A 21,625-nucleotide genomic window follows, 5' to 3' on the forward strand; every position below is an offset into this window, starting at 1 on the left:
CAACTCGAGGATACCACAAGAGTCTACCTCCTGGTGTCAGGATCTGGTCCTCAAATCTCAGGGGTCGGAAAATTCCTGACCTGGCAAACTTAAATGTACTGTACTTATTTCTTACTGAACAGTTGATGTAACTGGAAAGCACCGTGGGTTGAAGAGCTTGCTATTTATGAAATGTTTACATATTTCTGCATGGAATCTGAGTACTATCTGAATAATTGTTTTTATATTCTGAACACCATACAAATCTGTTAAGGATTTTCATAATTTAAGTGGGTGCATTAACTCTAAGAAAGGAAATACATCACATTGGACTGACTACTTCAGTGTATGGTCATAAACATCCACCATTAAACTGATGTAATTAAAGTTTACGGTACATTGTCTCTCTTGATGGCCTGATCCTATCAGTAGCAGCAGGGCATCAAATAATAGGGCAATTTAACAAACATTTAAACTAACTTAGGGTACAGTTACACACCAAAATACTCTGAGTACAGTTACACACCAAAATACTCTGGAGTTTGTGTTAGGTTTAGCACACTTGAAATCAATTTTAAAATATCTATTTATATGATCATATAAATAGCTGAGCCATATTTTTTTTTTTACCAGAAAGCTTTGTTTCTTTGTTCAGAAAGTAAGGTATTTTAAACAGCCTGGGGGAGTTGCTTACTTTAACTTGATTGTGGACATAATTTATTTTTGAATCGTTCTGGCATGTGTGCTCGCCTCTGTCAAAGTAAATTGTGTCTGTGGGGTTTGTCAAATATAATAGATTCCAGGATCATGGGTTTCAGGCTCCAGGGAAACCTTGCAGTCGGATCTGTTATATTTCCCTTCTGTCTGTAATACTGAACTAACACTATCCCAGTTTGAAAGGAATAAAAAATAAAACAAATATTGAAAAATAACACTTGCGGTGGCAGCAGCGAATAGCTGTGAGAGGCAGCCAGCAGAAGGGCAGGTGGGCGCAGGATAAAGCCTCAAATGCAACAAGTATGCGGTGTGCCCCTACCCTTGCAGTGGCTGTCTCTCACAGCCATTCAGTGGCGTTCACTGGAATTACCGTATTCTGAATATTTGCTTTAATTTTATTTCTTTCACACAGAGTGGCCACAATGAGAGAGGCCAGAAGATTGTCAAAGAGTAATACGGCCCTCTTGGCGGTGGCCCCATCCCTCTGGAATTCCTTACCACTAGACATTTGCCTCATCCCTCCTTTCAGCAAATTCGTCAAAGGAGAAGTGTATAAAGAGGTCTTTCAAAACATCTTGCCTCTCATAGATAGGAATCTATTGCTTTTTCTTTCAGAGTTTACTTTCTGTCGTCATTTGACTTTACTTGATTTTGCTGATTCTGCTCTATTTTGCTGTAATTTGTCATTCTTTTACTTTTGTATATTATTGTGTCATTTCATATTGTTGTTGGAGGTGCTGGTGTCGTTATGGGTTTATTTTCTTTGTACACCACCCAGAGTAGTGACTTCTTACTAAGTCAGGCAATATAAAAATCAAATAAACAAACAAACAGATTATGCTTTACATTTGTTTGAATATTTTAAAAACATCTTTTATATAAGGCGTTTTCCCCTGCAAAATAAAGAATATTGAAATCCCACCTATATCTGCATGTGCAATGGCAGATATATGTGGCTGATAAACTATATACAGTACTGTACAACAATAACATAAGCCAGTATGGTTCCCAACCTTAGGTAACCCAGGTATTCTTGGACTGCAACTCCCAGAAGCCTTCATCACCAGCTGTGCCGGCCAGGGTTTCTGGGCAGTCCAAAAACATCTGGATTACTCAAGGTGGGGAACTATTAGCATAAACCATATAAACTATTATTATACTACATACATATTCTTGGTCTACCACATGTATCTGGCCTGAACACGTGTCTCCACATTTTTAGGTTTCTCTTTTCCAAGGCAGGGATGGGCGACCTTTTGCCTTCCATATATTGTTGGGGTAGGGCTCTCATCATTCTTCCCAGTTAGCTATGACGGCAAGATCATGGCATTATATATAACAGATACAAGTTTTAATCAAAAACCTCAGTATCTCTGTTAAGTATCGGCGCAGGATGTATGCTGTTCCTAATATTGCTGGTCTTTTCTAGCTCTGATGGTGTGATTTCTGAGATCTGCAACTCCTTATAATACGGTGGTGGTGGTGGTGGTGGTCGTGGTGGTGGTGGTGGTTGTTGTTGTTGTTGTTGTTATTAAGTTGAGTCATGGTAACTTCCAGATAACCTCACCTGAATGAGTCTTCACAGATAACTATTATTATTAAGTGAGGCAAAATTATTTATAATTTACCTGCAGATTGGTACGATTACTTTTCCCAGCTCCAGCAGGGGAATGGCCTAATAAGGAGGCCCCTTTCCCTAGACTCTGAAGCCATTTGGGGGTTTTTTGCAGCCCTTTTTCCCCCCCACAGATGCCCATCCCTGCCGCAGCCAGATTGGGAAGAAGCACCTTCTTCCCCCAGACTGCCCCTTTGCTTTCCTTCCTTCCCCACCCTCACCTTTCTTTCCTTTTTTTCTGCATTAAAGCTTCCCCGATTCCACCCGAGGTGGCTGCGCATCGTTTCCCACGGAGGGACTCCCAGGGGGTCCGACGCCGAGAAAGCCAAGCGCCGGGCCCTGACCGGCCGCGTTGCTCCGGCGTCCGCCCGAAACAGCCCCGGAGCTTCTGCCTCCGGGACTGGACCCTCCACGGAGGAGGCTCGGACGTCTTGGAACCGTCCCGCCTCAAAGCAGAGGAGAATAACAGCCCGGCCGCCTTCCGCGCCTCGACGCCTGGTGGGTCCGGACCGGAGGAAGGCGCTTGGAAAAGCCGGTGCTCTTCCCGCCGAAGTGGAGAAGGGAGACATCCTGTGGAGAGCCCTCGAAAGGCACCCGGAGGGAAAGCGCTGGGAAGCGAGGCAGCCAGGAAGGGCTGGAGGAGGGCGCCGTCCCCTGCCCCAAACCCTCACAGGGCCGGCAAAAAAAAGACCTTTCTCTTGAGGCAAGCCTTCCCTCAGTAGACAGCTTCCTGCCACAGATTGCTCTGCAGTACCTACTGCTTTGATCGGATTTTTTTTGGTACCACTCCTGTTTTCCATTTACACAGAGTATCATGTTTATTTATTTCTTAATTTATTTATTTCTTAATTTTTGTATACTTATTGATTTTTGGCTTAATATTGCCTGTTACTGATGTAAGCTGCCTCTTTGTACTTATTGTTCCTTCCTTAGTTTCAGTATTGTCTTTTAATGGTGTGGCGCTGCGGGCTAAACGTCAGAAGCCTTTGTGTGCTGCAAGGTCAGAAGACCAGCCGTCGTAAGATCGAATCCACGCGACGGAGTGAGCGCCCGTCGCTTTGTCCCAGCTCCTGCCAACCTAGCAGTTCGAAAGCATATAAATGTGAGTAGATAAATAGGTACCACCTCGGTGGGAAGGTAAAACGGCGTTCCCTAGTCACATGGCAACGGAAACTGTCTTCGGACAAACGCTGGCTCTATGGCTTGAAAATGGGATGAGCACCAGCCCCTAAAGTCGGACACGACTGGACTAAAAATGTCAAGGGGAAACCTTTACCTTTTTACCAACAACCACCATCGTCTACTCATGGTTTCCAACTTTAAATATTGTGTTTCATTGTTGTAAGCCGCCTGGGGTCCTTCCCAAGGCAAAAGGTGGGGTAAAAGTATTTTAAAGACAGAATAAACAGACGAACGAGGGCTTACTGGAGGCAAAATCAATTCTACTGCAACCATTCCAGCGCAGGAGAGGGAAATGCAGCAAGTGCAACTTGGTGTGGCTTCTGTAGAGCCAACAGCAGCTGCAGAAATTGCACCACAATTTTTACAGAGCCACAGGAGTCCAGGCTTCCTTTACCTTTCGCTCTCCCCCCACCCGCCAAGACTACAGACGTTGGCTCAGCAGGATGACATGCTCAACATGGTAGGACTTTAGTTTGAGTCTATGCCTGAAGAGGACTAAACCGTTAACACTTGGTTGTTCTCAATGATGAAGATGCGTCGGCAGGTTAGTAATTCTCACTTATGGTGATCTCCGTAGGTTTCCCAAGTATACTGTGGGTTGCCCTTTCCTGCTCCTTGTATGTGTCTGGAGGTCACCCACGTGGCAGGGCACATCCAGTGACCTCATCAACCAGACCACCACTAGCCTGGTGATTTTGGCTAGTGCTTCTTCCAGAAGACACTGTGTGGATTCAAATTCCCTGACTCCACCACCAGACACTGCAGACCACTCCGCTTTTACAACTCTTCAGTGTACATTGCTATTTTTCAAGAGTTTTCCCTGTCGCATGAGAGATTCCACCTAAAATGATTAATGGCTTCATGAAAGATCAGATAATGTATGCAAGCCCAATTCTGGGCTAACATATGACTACACAGTCATCTTTGCATATAGTGTTTGCTTGCGTTGTGTTCCCACAACCTACATCACTCAAATAACAAAAACTATTGTAGGAGATCTTGCCCTTGGAGTTTAACCACAAGATTATTTGGGGTAGTTCAGATGGCTGTAGGGAATATCTGCACAGTCTATTACTCATCCAATGAATATTGTTTTTGTAATCCTGACATTTTTATTTGTCACTTTAGGCAATAAAATGCATGATCCTGCCAGTTATTTGACATTACACTGGCTTTGGATGATTGCCTTTCCCACATATTAATAGTAACTCATTATAGGCATAGTACTGGTATTTCGTTAGATCAAGCCAGCTTTTTTTTAAAAAAACCACCGAAATGAAATAACTACATCATATTAAAAATAAAAACAGATGTTTTCCATTTTCCTACAGAAAAAAAGACAACAAAGTTCTATTGTTCGGGGAAGTGGTCACAAACATTAAAGCTCTAAGAAAATAACACCAGAAGTAAGGTTACTGTTTTTTTAAATCCCTGGTGGCATAGGTTCACTTATTTGTGCCTGTTTCTGTCTTCAAACACAGATCTAAAAATATCCCATGCTACGTCAGGACAAAGGTCTGAATGCACCTCACTGCAACACGTTAACATTGAACGTAATACTGCGATTCAGAGAAAGTAGAATTATACAAGGTGGATCTGGATGACAAAAAGGTAGATATTTACAGTCCTATTGAGACATACTCAGAAGTAAATTAGAGGGTGGGAATTACCTTATAGTGTGCATGCTTAGGATGGCAGCATTAGGGAGAGTGCATATTTACTCAAGTTTAAGGTCCACACAATGTAATTTAGTCCCAAGTAAAATTGTAATCCCACACCAGCCTGGGAATAAGCTCCACTGAAATTGATAGGAATTTCCTCAAAATATATGTACAGGGATCAAGTTGTAACTGTTAGGATTACACTTCTGTAGCCAAGTTCTATGTATGTTAATGTTGCTGAGAACTATATTCTGTCACCATCCAGTTAATCTTAGAATTACCAGTCCTCATCAACAGAGGAATGATAAACATATGGCTGGAAGTCCCAGAAGATTTCCCTCTTCATGTTTCAGCCTGGTGGTAATTTACATCCAACCACAAATTTCCTATGAGGAGAAGTGGGTAGTTTTCCCAACATTTATTTCCCTTGCTCCTCTGCCTTTAAGAGCTCTCGCATCCCAAGAAACTTAGTTCACGTAGTTTTCATTGCAGGCAATTGTGGCCCTCCAGGTATGGGTTGGTTTGGACTACAGTTCTCATGATTCTTCACCACTGACTGCTGGCTGGGGCTACAGAGAGAGGCAATCCAACATTAATTTCTCTGTGTCTTACTTGCTTTAGGAAATATGTCAAGTATTATAGCCCAAAGGGCCAATGTAGGATTGAATCCAAATCAACAATGTGGCCTCCAGTGCTTAATAGTAAAATGTTGGCGCACCTGCTCCTAATTTAAGGACAGGAGAGACCAGGCTGTTTCTTTGTAAAGGAGATGCATTGCCTTTTTAAAACAAAATTCTCTTTTCCTTAGTCTGCTTGGTGTCAGTTACTGTACAAGGAATGGTGTACAAGGGAGTGTGTTGAACGTGGAGTGTTTTGCTTGCTTGGAAGCATGGAGGTGATCAAAAAACAGCTCTGCAGGTAAATTGGCTTGAGCCAGCCTTTGTTCCTCAAGCTTTCTCTTTTTGTCTGTTCTGCTGATACCCTTAACACTCCCCCACCCCACTCTCTATTGCAGAATCTTGCTGGTGTTTTCTTTGCTGCAGTCTGGAACAGGGAGGACAAGACAAGCACTAGCGTCCCCAGGTGGGTAGCGTGATTATCCAGTATTTCCTGCCAATTACTAACCTCAGTTCATGGAGCACTTGGGAAATTGCAAACCTACGGATGAGGAACATGCAACCTTGCAGGTGTTGTTAGATTATATTTTCCAACTGACAGTCAGTTGTGCTCACTGGGACTGGTAGGATTCAGGACGAACCACACGCAGATTGGGTACTGCAGTATAGTTGGTTGTGCATGACGTGTGCGTTATTCCTGATGCCCTTCTGTTTTTCCCCCCTAGGTTTTATACAGACTGCTTGTTTCTCCAACATGTTTTGGATGAAGCTGGACGAGTCCTTTCTCAAGAACAAGTTCTGTAGGATAGAAATAATCAGTAAGCTATAATTCATGGGAAATGATTGACAAGGCGCCACTTCTCTTCATATTGATGGCCTGATCCTATACTTTATTTTTTTTTTCAATGTAAAATTCTGCTAAAATCAGGAGGGTTCATTTTGAAGATAACATACATAGATCTGCATTCTAAATTAGCTATTATGAATTCATTAGGTGAGAATAATTAGTAGCTTTCACTTGGGAAAGTTCCTTTCCATCAGTTATCTGAATGTGGCTCTACTTAGTGTTGAACCTTTTTAGAACTGGAAATTAAACACATCTGAATGCTCTAAGATGATAAGGTTTGGTTAACTCTTAATAGTCGAGTCCCATGCTTTCTTGATTATGAACTTTTGGCAGAAAAACATTACTGAGAACTTTTAGCCTCTCGGTTTCCACTTTTAATACCAGAAGGCATTAAAAGAAGGGTGGGGAACTTCTGACTTTCCAAAAGTTTGGCAAGCTATTATTCCCATTATGCCTCACTGTTGGTCAGACCTGATGGGAATTAAGAGTTCAACAAAGTCTTGAGGGCCCCAGGTTTCCTAGCTGTTCATTAAAGGGTGGCTGAGTCCAGTTTTTTTGGCTAAAACTGTTGGGCTCTGAATCATTATTGTTCAATGCAAGCGAGCCTAGTATGTTGATGGGAAGTGAGATGGACAGATCTGTCATCTCAAAGTTTTTCTGACATTTCATGAAAAATTGCTTACCTAGGGCTTGCGTCGTATTCTACTCGTTTAATTGTGTCCGACTCTTCGTGACCCCATGGACCAGAGCACACCAGGCCCTCCTATCTTCCACTGCCTCCCAGAGTTGTGTCAGTTTCATGTTGGTTGCTTCACAGACACTGTCCAGCCATCTCATCCTCTGTCGTCCCCTTCTCCTCTTGCCGTCACACTTTCCTAACATCAAGGTCTTTTCCAGGTCTCTTCTCATGAGAAGGTCTCTTCTCATGAGATGGCCAAAGTACTGGAGCCTCAGCTTCAGGATCTGTCCTTCCAGTGAGCACTCAGGGTTGATTTCCTTCAAAATGGATAGGTTTGTTCTCCTTGCAGTCCAGGGGACTCTCAAGAGCCTCCTCCAGCACCACAATTCAAAGGGCTTGCAATGACAGCTAAATTGGAACTATGAAGTGATCGAAAGAATACTCTAAAAGGAAGGGGGAAACACACACACAGGCCCCAAACTCATTGACTAAAATCCTCTTGCATGGTTATATACGTGGTGTAACTTCAGAAGGGAAAATGCCCCAAGTTATGAAATCACCATAGACATTTTTCAGTTGCGTGCTGAGTCATGCAACTCAGGGTTCAATTGATAATGTCTACTTCGATTTCTTAACTTGGAGCAGTTTGCCTTCAGGAGTTGTGCTATGCCAGCTTAATTAGGTAAGGGGATTTGGGTGACTGTGTTTGAAGATCCTGCTACGACTTCGTATCGTGAAATGCGGCACTGAGCTGCCACAGAGAACAGCAATTACCTTCTAAACGTCATGCTGAAATGTTTAATTAGCAGCTGAGGTAGTAACTCCATAGAGGCTTTAAAACTCTGCTCTGCCCCTCTAGATCCTTCTGGCATTCCTGTATTGGTTGACAAAGAGCTGGGGCCTCGCTGTGGCTACGTTCTGTCCAAAGATGTGTGGGGAAACACTGTCTTCCGGGCGTCTCTTCTCGGCTGTCATGTTACAAATGAGGTGAGGCCAAAGAATGGTTTGACAGGTATAATCTCAAAAGCAGATGTCTTGTCAAGGATGATCTGCAGCATAACTATTTGGCCCGTTTTAGCAGGGCTGAAAGAAGAAGAAAAATTAAAACATTCTTGCCATTTCCAGAGCAGTAACCATGTATGCCAGGAAAACCAAGAAGGAGCCTCACAACACTGTAAAGACGAACCAGTTCAGAATAAGCTTCTGCTTCTACGGCTACAATCCGTAACAGCTTAGGCCAATGAAAACCTGCTAGTTCTGGAGGTGTCACGTTGATTTCTGTCTTGTCTGAGGTGGAAATCTCTGTTACTTTTGCCAGGGTAGCAAGGTAGAGTTCCTGTTCATTCCCGGACTGGCAGGTTGCCACCGTGATTGATTGCTCTTTTGTTTTGTCTGAATGCATCCCTGCACCTGGAGGAGCAGCAAACTGGTCCCTTTGAAGAATAAGAATAGTAACGGCAGAGCCGGAAGGGGCCCTATAGATCAATGAGTCCAGCCCCTCTCAAGGAAGCCCAGTGGGGGAACTGAACTCCCAACCCTTGGCTCCACAGCCAGAGACCTCAGCCGCTGAGCTATCCAGTAACTTACTTGGGTACTGTTTTGCTGGATAGGCAAAATGCCCTGAGCATAAAGTTGGTGAGCAAAGTTGGTGAACATGTGCCAGTTTGCTCAACTTGTATTTCGGTGCTCCACTTGTATTTCACATTCTAGGAGCCTTTTTCTCCTTTATTTGGGTTTTTCTTACAAATCGTTGACATATTCAACTGTCAGCTAACTAAAGAAGAAATACTGTTCTGAGGCAATATTATTTTACATTGATTTCGCTTTCAGACTTGGCTGGCGTTAGGTGATTGTTTTGAAATGCTTATATTTAGTAAACCAGAAATTCAAACCTCATTTTGAAGCACAATGTACATTTTCAGGGTTGCTTTTTTACACCTCCTTAACTATTTTAATACTGTATACGTACAAAATGTGATCGATATTGGTCAGCATTCAAGCGTTGTTCCACTGACAGAACTGCCAAGAAGGCATGGCTGCCCCTCAGTAGCCGAAAGACTGCAGGCATGGAAAGGAGCCAAAAAAAAAGTCCAGTCATTACAGTGGAAAAACAGTAGCAAGATGTTGGATTTAGGGCAGTATATTAAAAAAACAAAAACCAGATTCCTTTAATTCATAGAATGGTGAATATCAAATGAGGGATCTTCTTCCTTTGTACAAACTGTTTTTGTTCCATTTTGTCTTTTTTCTGGTCTCTAAGTCGATTCTCCGGCTGCAAGTCGAACCTAAATTTTGCAGCCAGAGACGTCTGTAACTCGAAAAGTCTGTAAGTCGAGCCGTCTGTAAGTCGAGGGTCCACTGTATAGTGTCAGTCCTCATGTTAGAAGAGAAATTGATTTTTTCCAGAAAGAGAGCATTGTTTCAAGCAATCTCTCTTGTAATGCAAAGTACTGAGAACTGTTTGATATTGAATGGGAAATTGAGAGCCTTTAGCTTTACAAAAGACCTGCTCCTCATTTATTGGCATGAACAGATCTGTTTACTTGCATTTTCTCAGGGGAAAGCTGCTTATGGGGATTATTCTGATGAGCACCTGCACTTCAAATTAACCACTACACACAGGATGGAAGTTGTAGTCCAAAGCCAGCTGGAGGGCCATTGTTCCCTGCCTGTGATTTTGTAGTAAATAGTCTGCTGCCTAGGTATGCTAGCCCCCACATGTGCCTGTTGACTACCAATAGAAATATCTGATAGCACCAGACCTGATATGGAGATCTAGGGGTAAGGTAGAAGAAAGCCCCTAGTTATGAAGGCAGCAGCCACAGTATATTCTAAGTTAATGCATGCTCTCGTTACTGTAATAAAGCAGCTAAGCCAGCATGCTTTGAAAAGTAACTACAGTATTTAGATGGGTTTTGCACGAAAGCAAGAAGCACCATGATAGACAATGGAGCCCCATTCACATGTACAGAAGGAGTCTAGAGTGTGCTGAATAAATATAATTTGTGCATCATAGTTTGGTGTATTCTTTGAGTGTGTGCTCTGCTTATATTCAGAGGCAAACCACAATAACCTGATATATCAAAAACAATTGCAGAGGGATGAAATATTCTCTCTTACCATCAATGTCAAAGTGTCAACCTTTGAGGACATGAGAGCACCTGAAGTCTATTCCTATCCCATGCGTTGCGCCTACTACCCATGGGCTCCACGGGAGATCGTGTGTGAAGAGAATTACATGGAGGTAAGATGGCGCTCAGGGTGCCTATTAATAATGACAGGCAACCTTGATGAACAATTGGCCATGTCGGCCCACTCTCTGCTACCAAGACTCCTGTCCTGTGTGGGATTTGAGTGGAGGAGCTATTTTCCAAGTAGGGATTCTTGGGGGCTGCACTGGGGAATGGAGCCAGATATCATTCTTTCCAATCTGGACATTTGCACATCAAGCACACAAAACAAAATTGGGGTTTGTGTTTGCCTCCTCCAAAGTAAGTCCCAACATAAGAATTTCTGGGCTGCGGACTATACAGTGTAAGTGGGTAGCCTTTCTTCAGAAAATGAATGGGAAAATGTTGGCAATTTTATGTCCCTAAAATTGTGGGTTGTGTGAGGTAGAAACGGAACACTTTTGGACTTTGAAGTGACCTGTTGAATTCTGCAGTGGGAAAAAACAACCCTAAATCTCATTTCAAGGTGTCAGTGAAGACCGACATTCCTGTGATTTCAGATGATGAGACTGCACCGTGGATGTCAGCACTTCCAGAGGTAGGGGAGGAGTATTAATCATTAAATGTCTTTTCTTCAATTGCTAAAATGGGTATTGAAACAAATCAACCCATCTTTAAATTGCACATAGAATCCCAGAATAATTAAGTTGGAAGGGGCCCAGAAGGCCATTGAATCCAACCTCTCATTGTCTCTTTTTTCCCTTGAAGGAAGTAATGTGTTGACATTTTGGTATATTTTTAATCAAACTACCTGCTCAGTTTGTTTACCTGTATTATAGGATGTGATAAATATACAGTGGTGCCTTGCTTAACGATTGCTTCGTACAACGAAAAATTCACTTAACGATGGCTTTTTTGGAGCGATCTTGCGCTTCACTTAACGATTTCCCCTATGGGTGATTTTCGCTTAACGATTTCAGGACCATGTCTCGCTTAACAATGACAGTTTTAGGTCCCTTTGTTTCGCTTAACATTTTTTTTACAGCCCTGTTTTTGCTATTTTTAAAATATTCTAAAATGTTTAAAAATGTTTAAAATGTTTGGAATCGTTACTGCACCTAATAAAACCTTCGTTAACTTAATTTGGCTTTGTTCTGAGTCTTTTTGATTTTTTTCTGAATTTTTTCCCCCATTGAAATAGGCTTCAATGCATTTCAATGGGTTTCGCTTAAGGTTTTTTCCTATGGGGATTTTCGCTTAAGGATGGTAATCCATTCCAATTGGAACGGATTATCCGGTTTTCAATGCATCTCTATGGGAAATGGTGTTTCGCTTAACAATGTTTTCACATAGCGATTTTTTTTTGGAACCAATTAAAATCGTTAAGCGAGGCACCACTGTACAGTTTTTAACATTGCATATATCACACTTTCCTCTAAGGAATTTGAGACAGCATTTGAAGTGGGGAAAAGGAGGGTCTCCCATTTTATCTTCAGCACCTTCTTCAAATGAGGTAAATTTGGCTTAGAGGTAAATAGGTTCAAGGTCATATCTTGAGCTCCTTGTCTGAGCAGGGATTGGAACCCAGGCTCACTGATCACTGCCCGTCCGTACACTGTCACTACATCAAATCACAACCAACTATGGATAGGATAAAGCTGAGACAGTTTCTCCTAATCCAGAGCTGGAAGACATGAGGTGCTCCAGACGTTTTTAGGATAAAACCTCCTGCATCCTCCACTGGCAAAGACAAGAAGGAGGGATGATGGGATTTGCAGTCTACCACAGTCCTAAAATGTGATTAAGTTTCAGTCAGCCATCACTCACTGCATGCTGGAGGTTCTGACTGATTTTGATAAAAGGATCTTTGACATGTTGCATTCCTTTTGAATCAGTTTCTGTTGTTTCCAGTAAGAGGAATAATTCCACTCTGTGTGAAGCTATAACTACATGGCAGTGCCTAGGTATGCAAGATAACCATTTTTTAACCACCACAACAAACGTCTAATGCTTCGAATAGTTATCCCTTTCAACAGAAGCACCCAGAATATCATAGCCAAGGTGGTTTCTGGAAATTGCAGTCAAAACAGTTTTTTCCGGCCTCTGCAGAAAGCTACACCACTTCCAACTGATTGTTAGTGACCCAGCACCTTTGCTGGTATGGATTTGATTGGCTGTTCCTCTGAAATTTGCTTCTGTAGGACAGTCCCTTTTCTATGACATTGTGGCTGGCAGAGGCTGTGTCTCTTGGCCTTAACTTGCTTCTATATACAGTGTTTTTGAAACTCCGTAGCTTCATCTACTACATTGTTGTAAAATCAGAAAATTATACATGCTCGCCTCATCCCTTTTGTTTTTGCCAAAGCTTGTAAATCCTTGCCTGCCTAATCCTTTCTTTTCCTTCTAGACGCAAAAGGTTGCATACCAGGTATGGCAGCTGGTATTCCATTCTCCTTCAGGGAGAAAGGCTACGGTGGTGAGTGATGCTGGCAAACTAGGCTACAGTTTCAACAACACACTGTCAAGAGTCTTCCTCCGCTCTCCATATGGCACAAATGAATCTGAATATTCTTTGGTGAGTTTTTCCCTTTCAGAAAGATGGTGTTCGTTTAATGAGTAGCATATGCCAGAGAAGTGGTAAAATTTCTCCATGTGTGTTTTCACAGGTTAATGGGGTCACCATGAGCACGGTTAGCTCCACTTCCATGTACAAGCAAAGATGGCTGCTCCTGTTGATTGATACCACCGTGTCATGCCCTGTTGGCAAGTATTTGTCTTCTCCTGCCCTAAAAATGGATCATTGATTCAACTGGGACTTAAGAGCAAATTATTTGGAGAGACGTAATTGTGAGACGACAGTGGAGTGTCTTGTAACAACTTAATGACAACAAAGCTTAATGTCTATAAGCTTTTGTTACCCCTAGCCACTTCACCAGCTGCATGAAGTGTCACCTCATGTTGGCAGACTGTACGCACATGACAGGGAGGAAGGATATGGATAGTAAACATCAAGGTCAGAGGCAGATGTACAGAGAGTGATAATTGCCTTCAATGGCTGTTACAGACCAATATCAGAATTCAGAACATAAAACTGCTAGTCTTTAAGGTGCCACAAGACTCTGTGATTATTTGGGGCATCAGACTCAGGGTGCAACAACATAGCGAGGGAGATGCAAATCTACCCACATATTCACTGGATGTGAGGTTGCACTGGGGAATTCAAATATGAAAGTGGCCATTCGAGGAGACAGGAAATAAGCCTTTTCTGCACCTTATCTGTCTCCTACGTTTGAACTGCCTGTAGGAGGTGCCATTCAAAGAGGCCACCTGAACAAGATCTGGGGAAAAACAGCTTTTCTCCTGTCCTCTCTTCATATGGTTATCCTGCACCAAGCTGTTTAAACAAACAAACAAGCTGTTCAAATAAATAAAAGTCAAGCTGTAAAGCAAAAAGCCTTTGAATGTTACTGGGGAGTAAACGACATCAGAATCTATCCATTCCGGCTTCCTCATCCTCAGCGTTACAGGGAGCAGCCAGGATTTGTCAAGAGGATGAAGTCCTTTGACGCAGGTAGTTTGGGAAAGCCTAGAAATAGCAGGTCCCAGAGTCCCCCACCAATAGTGTAGTCCAGAATTTTCTAAACCCCATTCTTTCCGCTTTTGGTATTCACACACCCACACTAGGACACACACACCCTGCCTGCTTACTCACGGTTTCTGGCAGCTTTTCTGCATCGATGCAAGCAGTCACATACTTGAATCAATGCAAGTTGGCTCATAGTTTTTTAAAAAGTAGAACCCCATTAGTGGAGGAAAAAACTACAGATGGGGGGGGGCAGTGTCTCCAGGCTGATTCACATTTCCCTCCATGTCATGTGAAGAAATGTGAGCCAGCCTGCCTGAGACTTGTAGCATTTCTTGCATCCTCCCCCGTCCCCACGTAGTTGCATCCTCAGAGACCTCTTTGGAAAACAGGATCTATTCTCAACTGGAATTCTCCACCAACTATGTCTATAAAGTGGAGTAAGACTAGCAGATGCTAATTAAATAGTTCCTGCTTGTATTCCAGGCCCACATGGGAAGCCACCTGATTCACCGGCAATGAGGAATCACAGTAGGAACATTAATGAAGGGCAACTTGCCATCGTAGTGACATCATTTCCCCTTAATCCAGCATAAATTAATTTTGACCATTATTTTGTAAATGAAAGCCATGGAAGATTAAGCCAGCAATTTTTAAGAGTTGGGCATTTATCCTGAGCTGATTTGGTCGCAACAGGAATTCGATGCTGCAGCTACCTTAGATGGTGGCAAAACAAGGCTGTGAGCTATAATTTTTAGCAAACTTATGTTTTAGTGGAAATATCTTGTAGTATTGTACCAAGGAACTATAGCTATGAGTTAATTGCTTTTTTACAGAGTAATGCTTTTTAATCTTGGGTTTCTTAAAGATCTTAGATTCTAATTCCCTCAAAGTTTCCTCCTACATTTCCTTTACAACGTTTCCTTTACATTAATGGACCCAAGACCGGGCAACCAAACATAAATGTAATTTTAAATAGGTGTTATTAGCCTCTTTCTTTCCAGGGAGAGGAACTGTAAATTCATATATGTCTTCAGGAGAAGGCATACCTAGACGAGCATTTTTAATGACAAAAACTGCTGTTAAAGTTACTTCTTTAAATGTTGATTCAGAAGATAGCTAATGTTTTTTAACATTAATGTGTTAATTTCGCTGCATTATTTCCCAGCTCTGAGCATGACTTTGATTCCATGGAAAATTAATGTGATAGTCTGATCATTCCTACAATGGTTGATGTCTTCTTTCTTTGGAATTGGAATATTAATTGAGTATTACTAATCTGTGAGCCACAGTTTTTGTCTTCCATATTTGTTGACATATTCTTGTTTGGATTTTGAGAGATCTGATCCCTGCAGGTTGAGATAGCTGTATTGGTATCCTATCTACTCCTCATGATTTATTTTTTGCCATTACTTTAGTAGTAGCTTTTCTTTCATCTTCTAAAATAGCATGTTCTTCATCAGAAGATTTTCTTTTGAAGGAATGTTATCCTTGCCTCGCTTCTGTATAGTTCTTCTTGCCTTAATCTTTAATTTATCCCAATCAGGTAATACTTGGTATACATTTTCCTTTCTTTCTTGGTTCTTACAGAAGAGAGCTCTGCATTTTTTGCTGTTCTTTTGTACTGTTCAGCAATTATTATTATTGTGAGTGTTCTCTTTGTCCCTATGTGCCAGTTGTTGAAAAGTTGCATGTATGGCTAATCCTTAATCAGCAGCTAGACCTTAGAATGAGATCTGGCTGGTCTGCACACAAGTGGTGTAGCAAGATGATTCATACATGTTATATGTTTCACAGGTTTAACATGGTTAGGTAAAGGTAAAGGTTCCCCTTGACAATTTTTTGTCCAGTCGTGTTCGACTCTAGGGGGCGGTGCTCATCCCCGTTTCCAAGCCATAGAGCCAGCGTTTTGTCTGAAGACAATCATCCGTGGTCACATGGCCAGTGCGACTTAGACACGGAACACTGTTACCTTCCCACCGAGGTGGTCCCTATTTATCTACTTGCATTTGCATGCTTTCGAACCGCTAGGTTGGCGGGAGCTGGGACAACTGACGGGCGCTCACTCCGTCGCGTGGATTCGATCTTACGACTGCTGGTCTTCTGACCCTGCAGCACAGGCTTCTGTGGTTTAGCCCGCAGCGCCACCACGTCCCTGGTTACCTGGTAGTTATAATGTGAAAATTCTCTTGATTCTCTCCAACAATGATTTGATTTTTACCAGTTCTATAAATCCACAGATGGTACCAGCTTCACAGATGCTGACATAATATGGATGGTGCCAACTATGATCCCTAGACTGGTCCTTCAGCAACCCACCTTCACTTCTCTTAATATATCAATGGGAGTTGGTGAGAAAAGAATTGAGGACCCTGAAAAACTCAACTACACCCTGGAACGGAACCTCACGCACATTGTGATAACCATCCCAATCGGAGCAGATGATGGCAGATTTGAGGTACAGTGCAGTGAAAGTATACAGTCCAGAAGTAAGCTATGGCTGACATAGCAGATCCTGAAAGCTGTGTTTAATCTCAACCATATTGCAGCTAAGCAAAATTTGAATTTGTGGTTTTATTTGCACAGCAGAGTACATCCTGCAAATGCTCAAGCCACCCAGCTAGAACAGGATAGGTGTACCCGCTGAACCTTAACATACGTTATACTGTACATGCATTGAGAAATGTGTGTGAAAGTTGGGGGCCTCCTGACATGTGAGATAACGTAGTGGAGTGCAGTGTGACCTGGCCGCAAGTCCTCTCATTTTCATTCAGCACTGCAGCCTATTTTCTAGAAAGGTTGGGCCATGAACAGCACATGATACTGAGCGGAAGTATTTGCATTGATTACATATTACTATCAGGGCTGTGTTTCAGGCCTGATCCCATCCAGCCTGAGAAATCACTCTTGCTCCATTACAACCTTCTGTTCCACCCTTGATTCCACAACTTTGAAGGTGGATCAGAATGATAAATCCACTATCTCTGCAATAAATCTGTTAAGGTGAGCAGAGAATCATTCTTGCCGCTGGCTTTCCATAATTTTGGAATCCCTTACCCTGGAGATCTACTTAATCCTTGGAAACTCTTTTATATTCTTCTGAAACAATGAAAGATGTCTTCATTAAAGCTGACATTCAATCAGGAATGCACTGATGGAATTAGTACACTGTACACTTCGTACACTAAGCCAGTGTTATTTGAAATGGGGCAGACTTTACATCTTAATCAAGATGGCCCTAGCATTACTCAGTTACGGTTACTTGAATCAACTGCAAAAATATGGCAAGATGCAACTGAGTACTGCAGAATGCAATACACAAGATGCAAATCCTGTATGTTTTGAGTCCAGTTTGCCTGTGACAGCTTCATTATTATTGTTTTTAATAATACCCTGTTTCCCCAAAATAAGACCTAACCTGAAAATAAGCCCTAGTATGATTTTTTCAGGATACTCGTAATATACGTATGTCCTACTCCAAAAAATAAGCCCTAGTGAAGTGAAACTCCGCCCTCCACCCTTGTGCAGCAACCAGAAGAAGATGACATGACTGTATTTGAATCAATGTAGATGGTTGTACATGAAAAAAATAAAACATCCCCTGAAAGTAAGCCCTAATGTGTTTTTGGAGCAAAAATTAATATAAGACCCCATCTTATTTTTGGGGAAACACAGTAATAATCTTTGAACGGGAGATCTGGAAGAAACCCTATAGATCATTAAGTGAAGAATGCACAGTTGAGAGTCAGACTCAGGACCTCTGGCTCTGCAGCCAAAGACTTAAACCACTGAGCTATCCAGGAGTTCATTGGTACTGATGCTTTTGACTGCAATCCATCTCAATGAGTCTCGGTTAAATACCGTAAGAATCTTATTCTTTCTCCCTTTCACCCTCCCACAGAGCACTGTCTCCAATGGTGTCCATGGGATAACCTACAGTATTAATGTGTTTTTGGAGCATACCTGGTCAGATACAGACTGGAAGCTGACCAAATACACTGTGATTAAGCCAATCACTACACCCTTCATGCCTCGAATACCAACAGTAGTCAATGGTAAGTTGCTGTAACCAAGGGGGCATAAGGTAAAGCCATTTCAGCTCCAGAAGAGAGACTTCCATGTGAATGTCATTCTCACTGTATGTCCTGGAAGAAGCATTTATTGCCGTTTAATTATAAAGGACTTGTAGATTTTCTGTCAGAAAACATGTGGGTCAGTTTACAGGAGATATATGTGGTGGTTTTGGAGAAAGGTATCCAGATTCACTGGAGCTGGTCTATATTTGCTTTTCTAAACTAGTTGTGGGGTCAGCTCAAGAAGCCTCCAGTTAAATCAGGGCAGGTTGCAGGCCCCTGGTGAGTTAGCTATGTGCCATCAAGTCAGGACCCCAAGAGATGGTTTTATCAGTTCCCTACCCCCACTGAGTTTCCATGGCCAAGTGAGGATTCGAGCCTTGGTCTCCAGAGTCCTAGCTCATCACTCTCCCATTACATCACGTGGGGCATCCTACAAGTATTGCATGTCCCTACAATTCACTAAAGTTTGCTCTGCTTTCTGGGTGATTAGAATTGGTGAAATTGGGAAGGAGAAATTTGGCATCATTCATTGCAGCAAAAGAAGCACTGATGTTGAAAGGGACAGCTGAAGTCCCCATGACATTAAAAACCTTCCCTGCGAACTCCTGTCCCTGAGCCCATGGATGCCCATCCGCTGGCCAGAGCAGCCGTGTCTCATCTAGGCGTGGCAAAGGGAGGATGCTGCATTTAGAAGTTCCTTCCTTCCTTCCTTCCTTCCTTCCTTCCTTCCTTCCTTCCTTCCTTCCTTCCTTCCTTCCTTCCTTCCTTCCTTCCTTCCTTCCTTCCTTCCTTCCTTCCTTCCTTCCTTCCTTCCTTTCATGTAGCTATATTGAGGCTTTATTACCTTCGGTTTGAGAGCATGTGTGAATGTGGGGTGGATGATAGACCCTCTTATGCTGGCTCTGGTCAGATAGATCAAAGAAGCACTAGAGACCACCATCACCACCCCATCATTGTTGTCTGTTTTCTTTCTTCCTGATGCAACAGGGATTCATGGAAGCACAGGATTTGGGCAAATAATAGAGCGCATGGCTCCTGGAAAGGGAGGAATGTAAAGAAGAAAGGAAGTAATAGGAACTTCATGTATGCATTGGCAGTCCACCCACATTTCAAAAAATTGTGGCAATGTATAGTAGCCTCCCATCCCAGATCATAGCCCTTTGTTCTCCCTATTCACAGCCTCTCCCACTCACCCCTCCTCTGAAAACATACACATACCTGCACATCCCTGAGAACAAATGGGTTCAGGTCACCTTCAAACCAGCTCAGGGCAAGTCAGTCCTGATCTGTTCAACAAATATTTACGTACAGATCAGATGATACTCGCACATTCCTAGGTTTACACAAGAACAGATGCCTTTTTTCAACGTGTTCCTAAATGTGGGTTATTATTCAGCAGAAATATTGTTTGGAGTTTATTTTCAGAGTATAGATTGCTATCAAAATCTTTGGAAGCAACGGTATTCTAACATAGTTTGTAACTGCCCCATAACAAAATGCTTTTAAATGTTTTTAAAATGCATCTTTAAAAACCAATTGAAAACTTGGATGTTTAGGCAGGCCTTCCCCTCAGCTATTATTTGATTTATTTATTTATTTTCCCCTATTTCTTTCCATCTTGAATATATTATTGATGTTTAAATGTTGTTATATTTTATATTATTATATGTGTTGGAAGCCACCCAGAGCAGTCAGTTGACCAGATGGGTGGGGTATAAATGCAATAAATAAATAAAATAAAAATAAATAAAAATAAATAATTGTTTTTTGTTTGTTTTAACAGACACTGATCCACAAACGCGGCTATTTAATGTCACATTGGGAGTCTTTCTTCCTGATGTCACTCTGGTTGCAGTTACAATAGGAGACATGCCTGTATCTCTCAAGGAAGCAGAGCAAAAAGGCTACAAGATCACTGATACACCCACCTCCAGTGGGAAAAAAAGTTTCAGGCTAGAAGTACCTTTCGATGATCCCAATGTCCTAAGAGAGGTAAGAAAGTTTGGGGGGGGTGTCTTACCCTTGAAATTCTCTCATGGGGGCAGGCATTGAACATACATGGTGCCTGGACTGGTGATATGTTGAACAGAGGAACTGCAGCAGCATTGTACTTGAGTTGGTCAATGCATGTTTTTGCTCATCCTGATAGAATTTTATTTATTTATTTGTTAGATTTCTATCCCGCCCTTTTAGACAGTCTACTAGAAGAAAGAGAGTAGATATTGATTTGCTGCTGACATATTTCTGAACTGATATTTTTCCATACCCATTTTAAATGACCCCAAAAACCCTTTTTGATGAAGCTAATGCTGTCAACCTCTTTCTCTCTTTCCATGATTTAATTGGTGGGTGTTTTTTTTTTGTTTAGTACGTGAACAAAAATGAAACTAAATATTACCTCCGCTTGAACTACACTCTGAATGTGGGCCCAAAGGGGAAAGTGTACCATCATCCTGCAGACATAGAGTGCATAGTTGCAGATGTTGGTAAGTTGCCTTCAGTTTTGGTCCAAAACAATGACCCATAGATGGCTAGCTAAAATGTTATGCTGGATGGCCTCACAGTTATTGTACTGCAGAGGTCTAGACCACTGGAATCAATGAGGGTTATTTTGTTAGTGAGCCAGTAGACTATCTAAAGAAGTCTGGGGAGAAAAAATCAAAGAGAGAGAGAAAGAACTGATTTAAAACTTTCATGACATGGTGTCTTAAATACGCCCTTCCCTTTCAATGAACACCGAATAATTCTTAATTATAATATTTAGACATAACAATTCAATCCAGTTGCTAGTGCCAACTAGAATCCACCCAATGAGCTAATAGGATCAACCTAAGTTCTAACTTATCAGTCAGGAATTGCTTCAGTTACTGACTCCCCGTTGCCCACAATCCCAACCTGTTCCAGCTGCAGTCTCCATGCTTTAGTACAGGGACAGGGGATATGTAGCCCTCTGGTTGTTGCTGGACTGCAGCTCCCATCATCTTTCACTATCTTGGCTAGGGCTAGGGCTGGTGGGAGTTCAGTCCAAAACCACTGGAGGGCTGCACATTCTCCACCCTAGCTTTAGTTCATTCTCTGACTTCATCGTACAACATGTAGCCCACTTGTTTTCTTACAAAAGATGTCTGTCGCTCCCTGTTTATTCTGCCAATATTTTTCATTAGCAAAGGTGTTTCTAGTCCTATAAATCTCTTAGTGTAATGGCATATTTCAGGCTCACCCTGATGGACCAGTCTCTGTAGCCATCACCTCCCCATAATAAGACTCCCAAACAGCTGGATTGGTCCTCATAAACACATGAGGAACAGGTCTTTGATCAAGCTAGTGGCTCTTAGCAGCCCATTTAAAACAAAACCACCCTTAATATTTTGCATTATAATAGGGATGGCCTGCAATCCTGTTCTCTTCCTGGGGGGCAGGAGGAATCTACTTTTCTCTCAGTCAGTGTGGATTTCAGCAAAGCTCAGATGCAGGAAGAATGTGGGGTGGGGTTGGGGGA

The 21,625-nt window shown here is 42.2% G+C and overlaps 1 protein-coding gene across 4 annotated transcripts in view; it reads left to right on the plus strand.

Annotated features, from left to right (window-relative positions):
- Positions 1 to 2,569: 2,569 nt before the first annotated feature.
- The window catches only part of LOC110074230 (zona pellucida sperm-binding protein 2), a 31,933-nt gene continuing 12,877 nt past the window's right edge, over positions 2,570 to 21,625 (plus strand). For 2 of the 4 annotated variants that reach the window (XM_020784239.3, XM_078388618.1), the window contains exons 1-14: positions 2,570 to 4,037; positions 4,975 to 5,104; positions 5,963 to 6,072; positions 6,170 to 6,237; positions 6,497 to 6,589; positions 8,157 to 8,284; positions 10,395 to 10,541; positions 10,994 to 11,065; positions 12,875 to 13,042; positions 13,134 to 13,230; positions 16,291 to 16,508; positions 17,952 to 18,105; positions 19,910 to 20,118; positions 20,495 to 20,612. In XM_020784239.3, coding sequence (XP_020639898.3) covers positions 6,044 to 6,072; positions 6,170 to 6,237; positions 6,497 to 6,589; positions 8,157 to 8,284; positions 10,395 to 10,541; positions 10,994 to 11,065; positions 12,875 to 13,042; positions 13,134 to 13,230; positions 16,291 to 16,508; positions 17,952 to 18,105; positions 19,910 to 20,118; positions 20,495 to 20,612 — 1,501 coding nt within the window. In that variant the 5' untranslated portion in view covers positions 2,570 to 4,037; positions 4,975 to 5,104; positions 5,963 to 6,043. Of the gene's footprint in view, positions 4,038 to 4,974; positions 5,105 to 5,576; positions 5,665 to 5,962; positions 6,073 to 6,169; positions 6,238 to 6,496; positions 6,590 to 8,156; positions 8,285 to 10,394; positions 10,542 to 10,993; positions 11,066 to 12,874; positions 13,043 to 13,133; positions 13,231 to 16,290; positions 16,509 to 17,951; positions 18,106 to 19,909; positions 20,119 to 20,494; positions 20,613 to 21,625 lie in introns of those variants that run through there. The other 2 variants (XM_078388614.1, XM_020784241.3) reach the window with 2 other exon arrangements.

The sequence above is a fragment of the Pogona vitticeps genome, chromosome 1 (genome assembly GCF_051106095.1).
Source record: "Pogona vitticeps strain Pit_001003342236 chromosome 1, PviZW2.1, whole genome shotgun sequence".
NCBI lineage: Eukaryota > Metazoa > Chordata > Lepidosauria > Squamata > Agamidae > Pogona > Pogona vitticeps.